The sequence below is a fragment of the Simochromis diagramma genome, unplaced genomic scaffold, assembly GCF_900408965.1.
Source record: "Simochromis diagramma unplaced genomic scaffold, fSimDia1.1 OVJJ01000320.1, whole genome shotgun sequence".
Taxonomy (NCBI): domain Eukaryota; kingdom Metazoa; phylum Chordata; class Actinopteri; order Cichliformes; family Cichlidae; genus Simochromis; species Simochromis diagramma.
The window spans coordinates 9,636,190-9,654,568 of record NW_024386773.1 but is presented as its reverse complement, the minus strand read 5'-3'; the positions used below and the strand labels follow the sequence as shown (position 1 = coordinate 9,654,568).

The window sequence follows — 18,379 nt, the reverse complement described above, 5'->3', positions numbered from 1 at the left end:
TCTAAAGCAGTCTTGTGTTTCATAGCGATTAGTTGCTCATATGCCTCTCTTATATCAAGTTTTATGTGCCTCAGCACGCATGTCCAGGCTCTATAGCTCAGTGGTTAGAGCACTGGTCTTGTAAACCAGGGGTCGTGAGTTCGATCCTCACTAGGGCCTGCACTTGTGAAATTTATGTTATGTGAATTGTTTACATAAGTAGTTAATATGTCTCATTTAAACCAATCTCAGGAAGAAACATAACCTCTTAGGAATTTTTAATGCTACACTCAGTCACAGAAATATTGTATTTTACTTTACATGCAGAGATTTATAGAAAAAATTGTCATGAAAATTACATAAAGAAAGTAAGATTTTGTTTTTTTTAAGGTATTCTACTTCCATCAGTTCTCCTGAGTACTGAGACTGTTCATAATTGCTGTTGAGCAGAGTAACCATTTAAGGTTTACATATCGAAATCACCTGAGGTCACAGCTAAGTTCTTTGCGCACATGGCACTTGTGAAAATAATTAATCAAAAAGTGAAGCGATGTGTATGGATTGTTTTTTATGTAAGAAACTCCTCCTGTAATCAGCCTTTTCAGTCCAGAAAGCGTCCTCACAGGAGATTTCTAGTCCCAGCAATCGGTGGAATATGAACTCAGATCCTTATTCTCGAGTAAAAAGTATTTACAAAAAGTAGTGTAAGTGTGTATGTAATGTATGAGATCACGAGCCAAAACGAGGGATCTCGAGGGATGATTGATAATGGATTGGGGTTTTTTTCCTTTGTGCATATGTGTGAAATATTAAGTAGTTTTACATATTTTGTACTTTAAGTAGTTATTTAAAATGAAACCACCTGGGAGTTCTACAAGGGAAGTTCATCATCAGTCTTTGCTGAAGCTGCTCAAGACTCATAAAGTGACAAAAGACCTGACAAGATGGAGGTTTTTACTGAGGAGCTGCCAAACCAAAAACTATTTTCATTTTTAAGAGTGCTTTGTACTTTGTTTTATGTCAAACATTGACCTGAAAACTAAGCAGATCTGTCAAATAAATGCACTGAGTACAACACAGGATATGTAAGTCCAGGATCTTTATTTTATTTTATTAAACTGAAGATCTTGCAGTGTAATACTGAAAATCTGATGTTACTTCAGGTCTTTGTTTATTGATTGATTGTTGATTAAGCGTTGTTGTTTTTTTATTGATCCCTGCATAGGTAAGCTCATTCTGTCTTTGTTTAACCCATCTGAAATACTTAAAAACAGTGGGGGGAAAAACAGGGACTAAAACAGTGCTTAAATCACTTCACTTGATCTTTTATTATAATTATTAAGTTCAGTTATAATTTCATAATTTACTTTCATAACACTAGAAATCCCACAGAAACATCAGACTGTGGGATTGTGTAACATGTTTTTCACATTGTGCATTTGAGGAATCCATCATTTTAATGGCAGGGGCGGAGCAAAAGGGTGAAAAACAAAAAGTTTTGTTAGTTTTGAAAGATGCACTCCCCCTCATGTACCTCATAGTGGTTTGGTCCATTGCCTACTATTACCTAACTTTTACTTTACAAACTGTAAACAAAGGATATGTGAGACACTGCTATGTACTTGTACCACTCAGTAAAAGCAAACATATTTACTGTCACGAACACACTTTTTTATTAGCTTCTTGACCTTGATGTTAAATCTTGTGCTTCAGTGTAGATGCTATATTATTGTCTCTTAATGCATGTTTATGGAGTTATAAAATTCACCATAACTCACTAAATTTTTAACCAGCTGAAAGTGATTTCATTTTCATGTTCACAGCTGTGAATTACTGCTTTGCCTAAAAAGCGAATCTTTGCAAGGTGGGAGAAACAAAAAACATGTAAACTCCACACGGAAAGGTGTGTTTAAAGATATATTTATTTGATACATTTGTTTTCATGAATAAAATATGTCTCTTCAAAAAACGATGTACAATCTTGCAATATTATAATTGTGCTTATATATACAATGAAACATAAAACATAACCCATTTATCAATATATATATATATATTGATATATGTTGATATATATTGATATATATTGATATATATATACACATACACAATAAAAAGCATAACAAAATACTTGGACTACATTCTACATGTCTGAGATCGAAGATTTGAGGACAGCTGCCTTGGTACAATATTCACTTTGTACATAACAACTGGTACTTTGGTCAGTCATTAACAGTCATAGTTTTAAATATGTTTGAGGTATTTGTGGTAAGATTAGAGTTATAATAATTGTTGTTTTGTATTTTATTTACAGAGCAGCAATGCAGGGAGTCACTGGACCATTGGGACAAGCAACAAAGTTATCACCTTTCTGTCGCTCAGTCCAGAAGAGCTGAATTTAGAGCCTGGAAGGGAAGAAAAGATCAATTAGGGCTCTTCTGAACTTGATGGAAATGGAAATAAAAATATAATTTGGCAGATTCATAGTTACACTTGTCTAACTTAGATGTAAAGTATGATATCATGTCTACATCTCTGAATCTCAACATGTGTGTTTCTGTTTGTTCTGGCTGCAACTCACTGCCTGCAAGTGAGGCATTTAGGGAACATCTGGAAATTGTAGCTTCCCAGAATAACATAGATTACGCTGTGTCCAAACAGGCTCTGCATAAGACTGTTAAATAAAGCTACAAACAGTAGCCAGCCAGAGTAATTTAGGGAATGTTTGTGCCACTTCCATCTTGACTAATTCCTAAGCAGTCTAGAAATTTAAAATTGTTCTTACTTCATCTCCTGATGAAGGCGACAGGCAATTCTCTATTGGGAACCAAAAGCCCTGAATGGATGACGTCAAGCGGCTCATTATCTGTTGCCACAATCTCATAGTCTCTGACCAGCTGTAAGAAAGACAAGCAAAAATCAATAACTGTTCAAATAATGGCATTTGTTGAGGACCATCTTGAGCTAACCACTTAGGTTTTAGTCACTGATCGTACCCAGCACATGGCCAGTTGCAGCTGCAGCTCTGCCAGCCGCCTGCCGATGCACATCCTCTTTCCAATACCGAAAGGAACGTGGGCAAAGGGGTTGATGGTGTTGTTCTCCCGCAGCCAGCGCTCAGGTTTGAACTGCTTGCCATCATCAAAGTACTCTTCGTTGGAGCCCAGTGCATGGCTGTTAATCATCAACACTGTCTGTGAATGGAGGAAAAAGTATAAGTTTTTGGTTTTGTCCCTATTTTACAGATGAACGACGCAGTATAGTAGATAATGAGACTAAAGCCTGAGAACATGAACAGATTTTCTTTCTAAAAAAAACTCATTTAGACATCAGTCAAATGTAAATTTTCACAAGAATGTAATCTGCTTATGTCAGGTGTATGGCGACTACTGTCTAAGCCACTTACTCCTTTGGGAATAGCATAATACCCCAACACAGTGTCTTTGTCCAGGGTTCTGCTGGTGAATGGAACTGATGGTGATAACCTGTAGGAATTAGACAAAAAATACATGTGAGATTATGACACAGTGACCATACTCATACTACAGTATGTATAAGCTGTTTAACTGGAGATAAACGTATTCCGGCATTGTTCACAGGGTAAAATAAGGTGAGATATAATCTCCAGTTGGGGGGCTTGTACAGTACATTCCATGGGTGATGTGGTTATGTTGGTGGACTTAAATGAAATGTTAGACAACTTGTGACTTCAAAAGGAGACCGAAGGAGAACCTACAAGGGCTAGGAAACAATTTAAATGTGACCACATGGTAGACTTTAAGCTGGTTGTTGCTGGTCATGCCACCACATCTCACGGGGCTTGTTTTTGAGGCAGTCATGCGTGTGAGTTTTCATTCTTAATCTCTCTGTAGTACGAGCCAAAACTATGATTTAAGTCTGATTTACTGCTTAGGAAAAACAAAACAAAACTGATTGTTTAACTGGTGTCTAATTCATTCATTTAATAGGAAATGGAGATTATTTGTATTTGTAGTATTTGTTTTGCTTGTGTGACTCTTGCACCAAACTCCTATTAAAGAAAAAGATTTTTCTATAACTATATTTAAATTTAACCAATCTATAGTTAAACTGGTGTATCGTTTGGATTTCTAAATGTATTTAATTGTATTAACAGAGTATGTTTGGCACTTTTCAGAGAGGAAGATTAGATACTACACCGCTGCTCATAATATAACCATCAGTGTTAATGTACCTCATAGACTCTTTGAGGCAGGCCTTGAGGTAGGGCATATTCTTGATGTGCTCTCCACTTGGATCCTGGTCAGGAGGCACGATCTCTCTGATCTCCTGCAGCAGCTTCTTCTGGGCGCTGGGGTTTCGTGACAGGTTGAAAATAAACCACAACATGCTATTGGCGGTCTGAGAAACGTAAACAGCAAGACAGAGAGGGAGGAGAGAGAGACAGAGACAGAGATTGAAATAAGGAGGTAGTGAGGAGATGTCTCTAAATGAGGCAGCTACGCTAAGTGCATTCATCAGTGGGGTCCTGAAAGGAGCTATGGAATGTTTTGGGTTCCTCAAAGGCTCCTCAGTTACATCTACTACATTAATTTTCCGCTTTTGAAGGACTGAAACTGCAGCACCTTTTTGTTTTAGAGTTTACAAGGTTTTTTTTTTCCTTTAACCACTTGAAGGAAAGTAGGTGAAAGGTTGAAATTAAAAAAGCAAACTCATGCTTGTTCTGTTAAAGTGCAGCTTGCAGTTTTTTGTTCAGTAAAGTGTGACTAAACAAAAAGCTGTAATAGACAGAAATGGCTTTAAAGCTCCGCAGCATTATGTTTCTTTGCCTTCTGCATCTAGCAGCCATTAAAAATGGGTAGAAGTGGCCAGCTCGATCAACAAATCACTAATCTGTGTGACTGTTAAAGCCAGTCAAAGGACTTCAGCAGCACTTTTGCCACCATGTGGTGAGAACTAAGCTGAGCTGAATATAAAAGTGTGATGTAAAAGAAAAATTCTGGCGACTACAGATTCACTGAAGAGGTTGATAGAAGACTACATCCATTTACATAATAAAAAAGGATTGTTACAAATAAAATTGTTGTGTCTGGGTGACACCACCAGGGGGCCCGATTGTTAAAAAGAATACCAGGACTAAACCTGTCGGACATTAAGTAGCGCCACTGTGTGGCCAGTTATAAAACTACAGTTACGCTACCAGTTCTTAGTTGCTTGAAAGGTAGATTCTACTGGCTAATGTCAGTTGTCAGAAACGCTTTCAGAAGTCAGAATTTCTAGTTAACTGTTAGCTGTGTTCTTTTTCAATCAAATTTATAAGAAATAATGTGTTAATTATTGAGTTTTAGAGATGTCGGTATGTATTTATGTTTGTTGGACAGAATGTTAGCGTTGGTTTTCATACTAAGCTAAGTAGCTGTAATGACCAGACAAATAGGAGAGCGATGTCCATGATTTTAACTATCTCAATGAGAATTAAATGTATATGTTTGTGGTGTAAAATGTTACTCACTGTCTCAACTCCTCCAATCTGCAGCTCGGTGATGGCCGCGTACAGCTCCTTTTTTGAAAGGCTGCTCTGGTGTAAGATGTCACCGATCAAATCATCAGGAGCTCTGGTTGCGTTCCTCTTCAGCTTCTTGTCAATGTAGACTTTGGCTGAGGGAACAAAAACAGTCACGATGTAAGCATGCTCATTTTAAAGTCAAATCTCATGTGTTTTGTTTGCACTTGAAAAGTTGGTTTTTGGTTGTTACTTTATTTTTTTCTGTCATGTTCTCAGCTGCTTTCAGGCAAAATAGTAAAAAAAAAAAGATTGTTTGCTCTTGGAGCTCTGTTGGCTTTTGTGCTGGTTTGAAATCTCACATATTAAAGGCTAACTCTCAGGCCTCTTTAATTGTAACTCTAGATGTAAGGAATACATGTGAAGTACATACAAAGTTATTTATACATAAAACAAAGAAGAACTTTTTTTGTTTCTGTTTTTTGTTGTTTTTTATCCTTTCATAAAATGCCATCCATAATCTAACTTGTCTGACTGAAAGACATATATTAAAGACAAGATATTTTGGTGCTGTACTGAAAACACATAAAAACATCAATTGTTGGTACAATAAGTGGTTATGTGTGAATATTTGTAAGAGGTTGAAGCAGCATAATCTTCTTTATCACTGTATGCCACTACCTTCTGCTACAACAAATATTTGGCATATTTCTCCCTCATGGGTCATGCAGTTTACTACAACACTGAGTACCAGAGCGCCAAGTACACAAAACACTGGCACACAGTTCAGATCTCGCTGCCACCCACCCACCCTCGTCTGTACTTTCCTATTGATGTTCTTACTGGAACTGAGCTCAGACAAGTGCAAACATTACAGATGAGTGGAGACAAACAGTACCCTACGACAGTAATTACTGCAGGCGGGGGAATCTTAATTTTCTAATTTTGTGGCAAGGCATAAACTCGCACCTGTGCTGAAAATGCGGTCCCATGCTGCGGTGTGGTCCTGCCATGTTTTGGTGTTGAGGCTCTTGTGGAGCTCTACTGGTGTAACCATCATCATGCCAAAGGTGCTCATCATCTACAGAGAAACAGAGCGACAAGAGAAGACAGAGTCAGAGAGAAAAGTATTGGGAGTCTGATGTAATCCATTGTCACTCGTGCTGAAAGTCTCTGATTCAATTGTTTTCAAAGCTTTTTCTATACTGTTGCCCCCATTACCCTGAGACCTTTGTAAGCATATTTTTATTATCTGTTAACGGTATTGGTTTGCCCCAGAAAATCCCAGTGAGAGTGTTAGTCACTGAACTGCTGCATCACTTGGTGAACCTGATGAACTGTGAAGTTTCCACAGGCTTACAGAGAGAGCCAGCTTCAGTCCTACAACTGTCCCCTCTTACAAGTCACAGTGCTCCTATACTCACTGTTTTCACAGCTGTGATGAAGTTCATGGCTTCCTCGTTGACCTTCTCTTGCAGAAGACCAAATCTCTTCCCATAAAGGATGAGACAAATGGCTGTGAGGTGAAAAAGAGCAAAAAGTGAGATTCAGAATACCAGATTTTTACTTTGTACAGGTCTGCAATGTCTCAAAATCCTTTTAGTTTATGATTATCTTTTTAACATTACAGGTGACAGAAAACATCATAGCAGAATATTGCTTCTATAAATAACATGGTTGAAAGCCAAAGATATAATTAGGGTTTTTTTCGGTTTTATAATGATTCATTTTGAAGCCCACATTCACTTCATTTATCAGAGTTTTCGCGCTTTTTATTTTCCTTAACCGACCTTGAATGTATTATCTGTAAATTATCTGGTTTTAAAACCGTTTAAAGGTAACACCTGATTCTTTAAAGAGTTTCAATTTCCACATTTTCTGTATTAGACGGTTAATCGAGAAAATGATCGGCAGCTCAATCTATGCTGTAATAAAAATCCCAGTTGTAGATTTAACGAGGAATCGAATCAAAAATAGTGAACTTACTCTCAAACGACCATTTATTCAATTCGAAGTACAAGTCTTCAATCTTCCCGTTGTTGCTGATGTTTCCAATTCTGCCAACGAAGTCCACCAACACCTGTTTTTACAAGCAGAAGGTGTCAGTCATCGATAACTCTAAGAAGTAAAAGCATATATTCTTTATGTAACGGAGTCTTACCTCGTTTATTTTGCCATCGAGCTTCACCACTTCTGTCGGTTTCATGAGTTTCTGCTGAAATGCGCTCCTCACTCTCTGCCAGTCCTTTCCTTCCCTGCAAAACAAAAGTAAGTGCGTTTTAATTTAAAACATTTGTGCTTCTACTTACGTCTCAGTCTGCCTCCTGGTGGGTTATTGCCATTTTAGGCACCAATAAAGGAGAAATCGAAAGACCACTTACAGAATTAGGAGTCCGTACGCCTCGTCTCTTAGGTCTCTGTATGCTTTCCAGGGTTTGATTTCCAGCCTCTGAGGGTAATTTGCCTCCTTCCTATAAAGCGCCTCCAACAAGCAAGGTGCGCCAATGTGCACAGACTCGAAAGACCCCAGCTTCATCCGGAATATCTTTCCGAACTTCTTATGATAATCAACCTGAAAAAAAAAAAGATTCAAGTAGTTATAAAATGTCATGGAAAATAAAAAGTGATTACATCTGTTTTGGTCACATGTTAATAGATTAAAAAACACTTGGAATGTTTATGGTTATATGATGACATATGATAATACTGTACCAGTGCCTCATGTTGCCTCGTCAAACCGCCTTTTCTCAGGAGTTCAAACAGACTGCCGACCAGGGGCCAGTTGGTGGGTCCCGGGATCTCGTCCAAACTGTGCGCTCTGAATGCCGCATGAGGACACGGTGCAGCCTCCGCAGCATCCTTCTCCTCCAGCACGCACACTGAGGATGTTGGCTTGAAGTGCTGCAGTCCGACAGACTTCTTCTTCAGCAGCTCAACTATCTGAGGAACTTTTTGGATTTGCGCCCTCATCCTCAACTTTGTATTTATTTATTTTTTACTCAGTTAGTACTCAGATGTTTAACAGCAGCTCCCTTTTCATTACCTAGCGGTTGTTCTAGTTTCTTGGAAAAGTGTTACTCCATACCGCATTATATATACCCCGAGAGTGTTTATTCCTGCCGTGCACGGAACCAATCAGGGGCCGGTCCTGCATGGTGTGGCCGTAGAGCCCGCCATTCATTTATGGATCCAAGTTGAGAGGATCGTATGACCCCAGATAGACCGAGGAAGTGCCCTGACCCCACCCCCCGCTTTATAAATAAACACACAGGCCACTGCGGAGGTGACGCGGTTCGCTTGAACCTGTTTCGCAGTGACCCGTGATTGGAAGAACCGAAACTCTGGCAAATACTACTGCCACACTTCTGCACCGGGCAAATATTTGACCGATTGCAGCTTGTGTGTTTGCTTTGTTGGTGTTTTGGAGTGTGTGTTCTTTGTGGAGAGGTAAAGGGGTGGTGGGGGTAAGTGGGCATTTAAAGTGCTTTTTTGGACCGTTTATTGTACTAATTATACGGGGTAGTTTATACAGTCCAATTAACAGGAGCGCCGAATTGGAGTTGTTATTGCAGGAAATGTAAAAGTCCCTGCATCCATGGTCGCCCGCTGATAAATAACATTTAATTCGTACATTTCCAGATCGTTCTGTAGTTTCCAGATCGTTCTGTAGCCTCTGATGATCAAAATCAAAGTCAGACTTTTTACAGTCTGTTTTTCTTCACCACCAACAAGAAGCTCACCAGACACAGGCATGAAAAAAGTGATTTTTATTGTTTGATATATTTCTTAGTTTGAAAAATGAAACGAGTTGATGGCGAAATCACCCCCCCAACACACACACACACACACACACACACACGAATCCTTATGTCGTTTATAATTGCGAGGACCCCAATCTTAACCCCCCCCCAAACTGAATGCCCAAACCCGATATATACCTGCCTCGAACCTGGCTCCCCAACAGCATTTCGCAGTTCTCAAATGAGGACCGTCCTCACTTGGGCTAAAGCTAATTGGTCCTCACAAAGATAGACATACATGTAGCGCACACACTCAAGTACAGACGCACACGCCGCCCACTCAGAGCTGGCATGACTTAAATAACATGTACTGGGGCCCCGTGTTGCTGCTCTTTAAAAGTGCTCATTCACAGGCTCTCGGGTGGCATCAGAGCAACCTTGAACTCTTAACTGATGTTTGCCGGTTATTGGGTGAGCGAGCAAAAGTCGTCTCATGTGTAGCAGCACATATTAATCACCCCCCCCCCCCCCCCCCCAAAAAAAAAAAACCCCGAGAAAACAACCACCCACGCACCTACAAATGCACACGGTGACCACTCATGCTGTTTGATATGTGGTATCACATGATATCAGGCAGCTTTAGTACAGTATTTGTGCTACTTTATTATTTAAAAAAATGTTAACTTAAAAACTTTTAAAAAAAACCACACAACCTTCTTGAAAACCGCATTATTTCTCTTATATATACGTATATATATCGTCAGTCTGAAAACAAAGACAGATGATCTGCATCTTGGCCAGCTGTTTCTCAGTGTTTCAAGTCTTTATGCAAAGCTAAGCCAACAGTCTGCTTGCTGGATTTTTTTATTTTTAACATACTGACACGAGAATGGCACCAATCACCTCATCTGTTTCTCAGAATTTAAAAAAAATGCGTGTTGTGCAAACCATTAAATTATTCTTGCGAAAGAGGACTCTAGTGATTTTGTTGAGTGTAGATTAATAACATCTGTTTTTAAGCCTTCTTTTCTTGGTAAACATCTACATCTCCCAAACTCTATGTGCTCAACCTGAAGCACGATGTAAAATAATGGGACCTAACCATTTCTAAAATCCCAAAGCGTCTCAATAAAGTGTTTTTGTTGCATGAATGGCAGTGCTTCCCATTATGCATAGTCACATTTGTAATGAATAAAATCAAGTATTTGTAGTACATTTTTAAACCTTATCTTTAAAAACATCAGCTTAAAAGAAGTACATTGTTTGAAAATGCATTTATTTTCATTACTGGGCAGCTTAAATGAAGGGTGTCAAACCCATTTTAGGTTATGGAGCATATGGCCTGATTTAATCTGAAGTAGGCTTGATCAACAGAAGCGTGCAATAATTCATAAATTAAAAAAAGTAACGATTTCTGAATTCGTCTTTCAAATTTCTAATTCTTCGCAGGCGCAGTCCATATACAAATCATATAGTGAGCATCCTGAGACAAATAAATGCAGCAAGTGTGTCATTACACATACAGAAGTTACAGATCACAAATAGTATTTAAAACCAACTTTCTGGAGTTAGAAACTTTTCATTTATTTTTACTACCATATAGTAATAGTGGCCACTGCAAAGGGATTAATATGCATGAAAAACAATAAAAGAAAATTTGGACAAATAATGACTCACACTTTGCAAAATTATCCAGTGGACTGCTCTAGAAATTGTGGCTGGCCTGTTATGGCCCAGTTACTGCATGTTAGACACATGCATTAAAATGATACCTTTACTTGGAAAAATCAAAGTAGCATCATTTTGGAACTGAAATGACTATTTTTTCCAAAGACGTATTTATTTAAATTTCTTTTCAAATGTCTCTGTTCCCAGCCTCTTGAGTGTGAAGCTCAGGTCATGCCCTGAAACAGACAAATCTCTGGTTTCCATACACTATAAAGAGTTGATTAGATTAATGTGATCGCTAGTTGCAGCATAACACTCTTAAAAATTCAGTGTAATTAATTGGAGTATTGAAAATTTCTAATACTTAAATATTTATTTAGATCCAATGTCAAATTAATATCGTATAAAAAGTGCATGACAGATTTAGACATAGTCTAAAAAATTTACATTTCTATTATTTCAAAAAGCAGTTGGCTGTTGTGCAAGGTGTCACTTCAGGACTTCAGCCTGACAGTGTGCTGGTCTGTGCTGCCACATTAAACACTGGCAGTGTCACAGATAGTTGGCACTGCGCATAGTGCAAGTCATAAAGAAAACATGTTTTCTTGTGATGTCCTGTGTAGGCAAACAGAACTACGCAACACCCTCCCCTATGACCTTGAGCAGAATACGCAGCTGAAGGTTTTATTGCAATAAATGTGTACTGGAGGTGGTGCGTTTGTGCCAGGCATTTATCGGCGAGTCATTACTAAATGTATTTATAAAGCAGTATATTAACTGAGACACAAGGACAAACTGGGTTTATGGGTTCATTTATGGGGTATTATGGATTATTTTGCACAAACGCACAGAAACACAAAGCGTCAGCATTTCTGTGTTAGTTATTTGCTAAGAATATCAATTTGCTGGACAAATAAAAGAAAACAAAATAAGTAATGAATAAACACACTAAGTTACATTTTCATTTTAGTTTCAGTCAAGCGTACTGTTGTTGTTGTTTGTGCTTGCAAGATGCTTAAAACTGAAGCCTCGAGAATTGACTGAATACTTCCCACTGACCCGTCATTCCTCATCTTTAAGACATCCCTTTGATTGAAGTGCAGGTCAATACTCTTTGTTCTTTACAGTCAGCTCAGTGGAGGGTTTGTAGTAGTGACAACAGCAGGCGAGAGATAACTGATGAACCAAGATAGGGACCGGTCGACCCTCTCAAGTAGCCCCGAACTCCCCAGAGCGCGGATCAAACAAACCTAACGACCTAAAGACACTCATGCCCAAATTGAGCGACAGGTCAGGGAGTTCACTGATTATGTTTGAAGTGGATGCTGCTCTATACACAGGTACATACAAACGTAAGTCATGTGTGCACACAAAGATGTACATTCATATGTGAAGCCACAGAAATACAACCACCATGTTCTTTAAAAAATGTAGAGGCCTACAGAGGAGGACGTTACTGGAGATTGACTGTGGAGATGGAAAAGCCTCATGCAGTCACATCAGCCTGACCCAGAAAGTGAGGTCCCCTCTTCCCCAGAATCTACATATTACCATTTGGATAATCCAACAAGCACTCCTCCACCACTTAAGTCAACTGGTTATTGCCCTTTCTTTACATTTTGTTCCTGGCACCCCATTATGTGTGGCCATGATTCAGCATTAAAATTCATGATTACTGGGAAACCTGTAGATCTGTTACATCAACAAATTTTTGTTTTGTTTTAAGTTATCACAGTGGACTATAGATTTCTGGCATTTACAGGAAACTAGTTCATTGCTATTGATAGAGTATGTGGGAAAAGCACTGGAGCTATAAGGAAGGAGATCTCCATGAACCTACTGACCTCCTCCTATACACTGAGGCTGCTGTTGGCTCCTGGATGCATTCAGTTCTGTGGAGGGGAGGGCTTTCTTGAAGCTGAAGAAATAGTAAGGGTTGGCACAACAGGGAAGTCACAAGGTTTGTTTCTGAAATGTGAAATGTAGGGGTGACTGAGGTGAACTGCTATGAGAGATGCAGAGGTCACTGAGGGCGTATGGTTGACAAAGTTGAACTATGTGAGCAGAATGTCCTTTAAAACTCATGTTAACAGTGAAATAGGGTCTGAAACATGAATTATTATGTATATACACTAAGTATTGATTCTACTTATTCTACTAATTATAAACAGTAATGATGATATGGTAACGGTACATGTTTCAGGACACTGCCGTAACATTCAAAGCTTATTATTATGTTTTTTCACCACAGTTACAAATTGGGATTTTTCCATACAAACCCATATTAATGTTCACAATATAAAAGATAATTAAAGATAATATAACCTGATTTAAAATCCAGCACATTTGCTTTATCTTTAATGCTATTCACTTGGATATTTAGTTTTCTGTTTTGCTTACAATTTAATTCATTTATTTATGGTACTGTTATTAACTGCAGTTCCTGGAGGATGTCACAAAATAAGCATAAATTTGCAGTGGATAAGAGGATGGTATCGAATGGATTTTTAGATACTTTGGAAGCTTTCAGACAAATGATAAGAGAACATTCACAAAATAAGTCAATGTATGTAAAAACAGTCACATTGGGAATTTTAATTATATTACATTAAGTAGTCTAAGGGGCCGGAGCCCCCAGGGGAAAAGGCAGTATACACCCTGGACAGGCTACCAGTCTATAGCAAGGGTAACACAGAGAGACAACTATTTATGCTCACATTCACACCTATGCCCAAGTTAGAAACACCAGTTAAACTAACATGCCTGTACCTGGAGCACCTGGAGAGAACCCATGCAGTCCCAGAGAGAGCATGCAAGCATGCATCATATAAGATACACCAATAGAGCATATTTTAATTCTCGTAGACAAAACAATCCTGTGGAGTTTTAAAAATGGGGAAAAAAACAGTTTTCGCAGCAAAAATGTTCTGGCACAACTTCACCTGCTTCCAAGGTGCATGGAGAGGATGAAAGAATTCACAAAGCAGGAACTCCAGCAACACTTGAGGGAAGATGAATAACTTTAATAATTGACCAACGTGTTTCGGCTTGCGGCCTTATGAAAACAACAGTTTTGCCAGGATATAATACTAACTCTGCAAAATAAAGGTGGCATTATCTATGAACTGATACAAGTAAGGCTGATCTGTAAGTCTGAGCAATAAACTCTGCAGTGATCCAATAGTCTACAGTTTGTACAGCGGCCTTGAGAGCTTAACACACTGTAACTTATGATAATATGTGCAAATAGACAAAAAAGAACACACACACCCATTTTTGAATGCGCTCCCTAAAAGCTGCTCATCTGTCATTAAAGTGACGTGCTGTGATGTGTTTATTTGTTCTTCAGCTTGTCATTTGATGAGTGAACGGGTCATGAACTCACTGAGAGGATCTTTACCTGTCATTCTGTTGTGATGGTTACAGTACAGATACACCTTGAAAAAACAAAGAATATCTGACCACTGGTGAAAGGCAGTCCAGAAACAATGACTTACTGTACAACTTTATGGGATGACCTACTTTGTGCACACACAGAAACAATAGGTTAACAAGTCTGACTATAGCATTTAAAGGCCACTTAGCGAAGGAGAGCATTAAGTGCAGTAGTATTTGACTGGGTCAGTGGTTACTATGACATACTTGTGTGATGTTTTTGGATTGATGATGTTTTCTGCGGGGATTGTTGACAGCATGAACCCATCAATCCTCTACGCTGATATATTTCACTTTGAACCGCAACAAAAGATTTATTGTTTTCACAAATGTGCTCCACATGCAATGAAATGTTGGTCACCCAAAATGAACATTACACTGTCATTTTTTGATTTTCCCTATAATTTCCATGTGAAATTAGTATGTTGAATGTTAATTTTAAATCATTTAAAATAATTAGTATTTTAAATTCTCATTTAATTGGCCTTCATTCAGTAAGGTACTGAAGTTACGTTATAGTTGTGAGTGAGCTGTCACCATTTTTGAACGCTTTGACCTTTTTGCTGACCTGAGTATCAGAGATAAATTTGTGAAAGTTTTGACCCCCCTGACAGATATACTGTATCCTCAATGCCCCCATTAACTCAGTGCTCTGTCTCCGTTATCTTATCATTATAAACAGAAGCTCTGAGTAAATGTCATCATGCACTGATGTCCTGTCAGCCCACGTGCCGATGGACATTCAAAGGAGCCCATGCATGGCAGAAAAAAGTTGCACAACTTAATTTATGCAAGGTTTAGTGTCCAGTGGGCAAATACTTTTCAACGTGGCTCATTTAACCTTCATAGCAGTTAGGAACTAAAGAAACCATCCTTCAGCGGCCCCATATTGCCACTGAGCAAGAAAATTAACCTACCGTATAATAGCCCCTCAAACTATTTATGCAGCTGACTAGAAAACTTAGCCTTAGGTTTTCTTATTGCTACACAAAGGTATATTCATGTAATAATCTTTGGCCTTTCTAATAAATTTTTTTGTCGAAAATTATAATGACAGTGAAAACATGCAGTTGTATAGCAGGTAGATGGATTACCATGCTCAGAATGAATGCTGTATCTCAACTCATGCTTTTGTAATAATCATTCTTGCTTTGAGTGCAGGTGCAACAAGTATGGCTACAAAGAGCACTTCAGATGTTAAGCTGATTGGCAGTTCTCAATTTGCCATGTACAGTTATGGCAAAATGAGCAATCTTAAGGTTTTACATATCAGAACATAATAAAAAATATATTCAGTTATTAGCAGGTCTTAGAATTTAGGCAAATACTGAACAACCTCAACAACAAGACATGAGCATACTATGTCATTATTACTGAACAAAAACTAAGCCAAATGCAGAAGTAATGTGTGAAAGATTATGTACAACCATTATTCAACAGCTTGCAAAATGACTGTTATCATTTTCTTTATGACTTTATCAGTGTCTTACACTATTGTGGAGGAATTATGGCCCACTCTGGGTCAAAGGAGCTTGCAAAGAAAAGCGTCTGGACTTCTTTAAGTTGCTTGAAGACGTTTCACCTCTCATCCGAGAAGCTTCTTCAGTTCTAAGGTCAAATGGTGGAGAGTCCCAGATATAAACCTAGTGGGAGTAACCCCCCACAGAGGGACAAAAGGACCCCCTGATGATCCTCTAGTCGCCTGAGTCCTTTTGTCCCTCTGTGGGGGGTTACTCCCACTAGGTTTATATCTGGGACTCTCCACCATTTGACCTTAAAAACAATACACGGCCGACAACAGTACAACAGATATATTTTTTATTGTTATTGATGGTTTTGAAACACCTAATCCCTTATGAGCCACTAAATCAGCTGATGCGGGTCAGGAAACCTCAAATAAAGCTCCCATTAAACATCAGAATTAGGAAATGTTGTAATTTCAGTGATTCCTCATTATTTCTGAGACTGTACTGGGATTTTTCACCCACTGCAGTCTATAGAAATTACTACAACAGAGTAATAGTGCCACAACACAGAAAATAAAATATTGTTGTTCATTTTAAGTCGAAAATTTCCAGATTAAAGTCAAAATTGTATTTTGAGAAAAAAAATATCCAAAGCAGCAACCATGGCAGTTTGTTGTGAAATAAAAACTGTAATCTCTACTTTTTTCTCCAAATACAATTTTGGTGTTTTTTCATTTTTCTTAATATTGCTCTAATACACTCTCGTAGATTACTCACTCAAGGCAGTGCGAAAAAGCACCCAGAGTATGCATAGAAAGCCCTGTTGATGAAAGAAGTCAGAAGGGAACAGAAACCCCAGTTGTCGCCAACAGTGATGCTGTTGTCTAGTCTTGAGGTACATGGGTTACAAACGTAGAAGACGTTGTGCCAAGAAGACAAATTCCAACTGCATCTGCACTGGATCAGCACTCACCAAAACTAGAAAGATGTAAACTAGAACACTAGAAAAAGAAATATTTCCTTGTCTGATGAGGCTCGATTTCAGGAAAAAGGCGGTCTACAATGAACAGAATTAATTCCTGTGTCAAACCTGCCTTGTGTCAGTAGTCCAGGCTAGTGTTGGCAGTATGATGGTGTTAGGAGGGATCTCTGACACACTTTGGCCTCTTTGTGGAGTTTTGTTTTCCATCATGTCATGAAAGGGCACAGTTTAGCATGTTCTTATGACTTCCTCTAGTGTGATAAATGCAATGTCCTGGATTCAGAATTAGGTGTTCTGAACCTAATCTGTGGGATGTGGAAATTCTGAGATTTGGGAGCATTTACATGCAGTTGACAAGTTCACCAAAAATTATAACATGTTATCTTTTCTACTTGCTCTGAAAGGAATGCTGGGTGTGAGCTATTATATGAGGACAAAACATTTATGATTGGAGATCACTGGAAATATATATGAAGGACTTTGGTACATAAAGTAGTACACAGCCCAGAATAATTCCTTACCTGTTCATAAACAGTATGTGCCATAGTACCTTTAGACCAAAGGTTTAAAGGAACTGTGGTACTAAAGGCAATATAGTAATAACTTCTAAGGATAATGTGATATATTTCCTGAAGTATACCATATTACCACTCAACCTATGAGTTGAAGGTAATATGCTATTATACTAAATATTAATAATATACTATATATGTTAGGACTATATACAGTATATTAGTGACATAAACTGAGAGACACCTAGCTAATCTCAACTACATTCATTTCATTGTATACTACTGCCTTGTTAACTGTCAGATCCAAAATAAAGGAAAAAAGGCATATAAATGACGACATCAACAGTCAGCTCTGAAACTTTCCACCAAAAATCTAAAAGAACTAGACCATTTTGATGCTAAAACTTTAAAACACTGCCAATGATAAGAGCAATACACCATTACACCTCCGGAGTGGACGACAGTGCTGTTTACAATAGAATGATGGACAGTTCTGTTCTTATTTAACATCTGTTACATCAATAAGCAGAACACTTGGCCGCAGAGAAGTACAATTACGCAAACTTCCAGGAAAAGTTGTAACTCCACTTGTTCATGACATGTGGCATGTGTTATTGTTCATTCATAAAGATACATGGAGGAAACAGAGTAGAGGGAGAGATGTGAACACGCCCCACATCGCACAGGGTGAAAAACATTCCTCTGCGTACAGTAACAATATTAGGTTTCACTGGGAGAAAAACTACATGGTTCAATGATGTAGTAAACAGATGAGAGGAACTCGGAAATGGGGATTTAAACCATCAAAACAAGCATGTTGAGGCAGTGCAGTAGCTTAAAGTCCCACTTTCTGAAAAATCTGTTTGTGCTTTTTGTACTTGGAAGGCTTTCAGATGTGGGAAAACAAGTCATTACAGCCACTTTTGCTCCCACAAAAGGAGGTTGTGCAAGACAATGTTTTGATCGGCCTTTGTGAAGTCTACTTATTAGGGCAAAGAGAAGGAGAAAAGAACAAAAACATCAATGCAATAATACTTGTGGAGGTGTGTGCAACATCTCATGAGATGTTTGTGTGTGTGTGTGTGCATGCTCAGACCACCAAGTAAGCAACTTTT

The 18,379-nt window shown here is 38.5% G+C and overlaps 1 protein-coding gene and 1 non-coding gene across 2 annotated transcripts; one reads left to right on the top strand and one right to left on the bottom strand.

The window, feature by feature from the left end:
• The first annotated feature begins 86 nt into the window (after positions 1-86).
• trnat-ugu lies at positions 87-159 on the top strand. The gene has a single exon. It is a non-coding gene; the product is annotated as a tRNA-Thr (tRNA).
• Positions 160-2,125: 1,966 nt separating this feature from the next.
• On the bottom strand, positions 2,126-8,431 carry LOC120718558 (1,25-dihydroxyvitamin D(3) 24-hydroxylase, mitochondrial). The gene is made up of 12 exons (XM_040007093.1): positions 8,174-8,431; positions 7,843-8,033; positions 7,623-7,716; positions 7,448-7,541; positions 6,886-6,977; positions 6,431-6,542; positions 5,471-5,616; positions 4,193-4,359; positions 3,386-3,464; positions 2,976-3,173; positions 2,765-2,876; positions 2,126-2,384 (listed from the first exon to the last, which is right to left on the bottom strand). The coding sequence occupies exons 1-11, from the start codon at positions 8,429-8,431 to the stop codon at positions 2,766-2,768; spliced, it is 1,542 nt and encodes a 513-aa protein (XP_039863027.1). The 3' UTR covers positions 2,126-2,384; position 2,765.
• Positions 8,432-18,379: the final 9,948 nt, after the last annotated feature.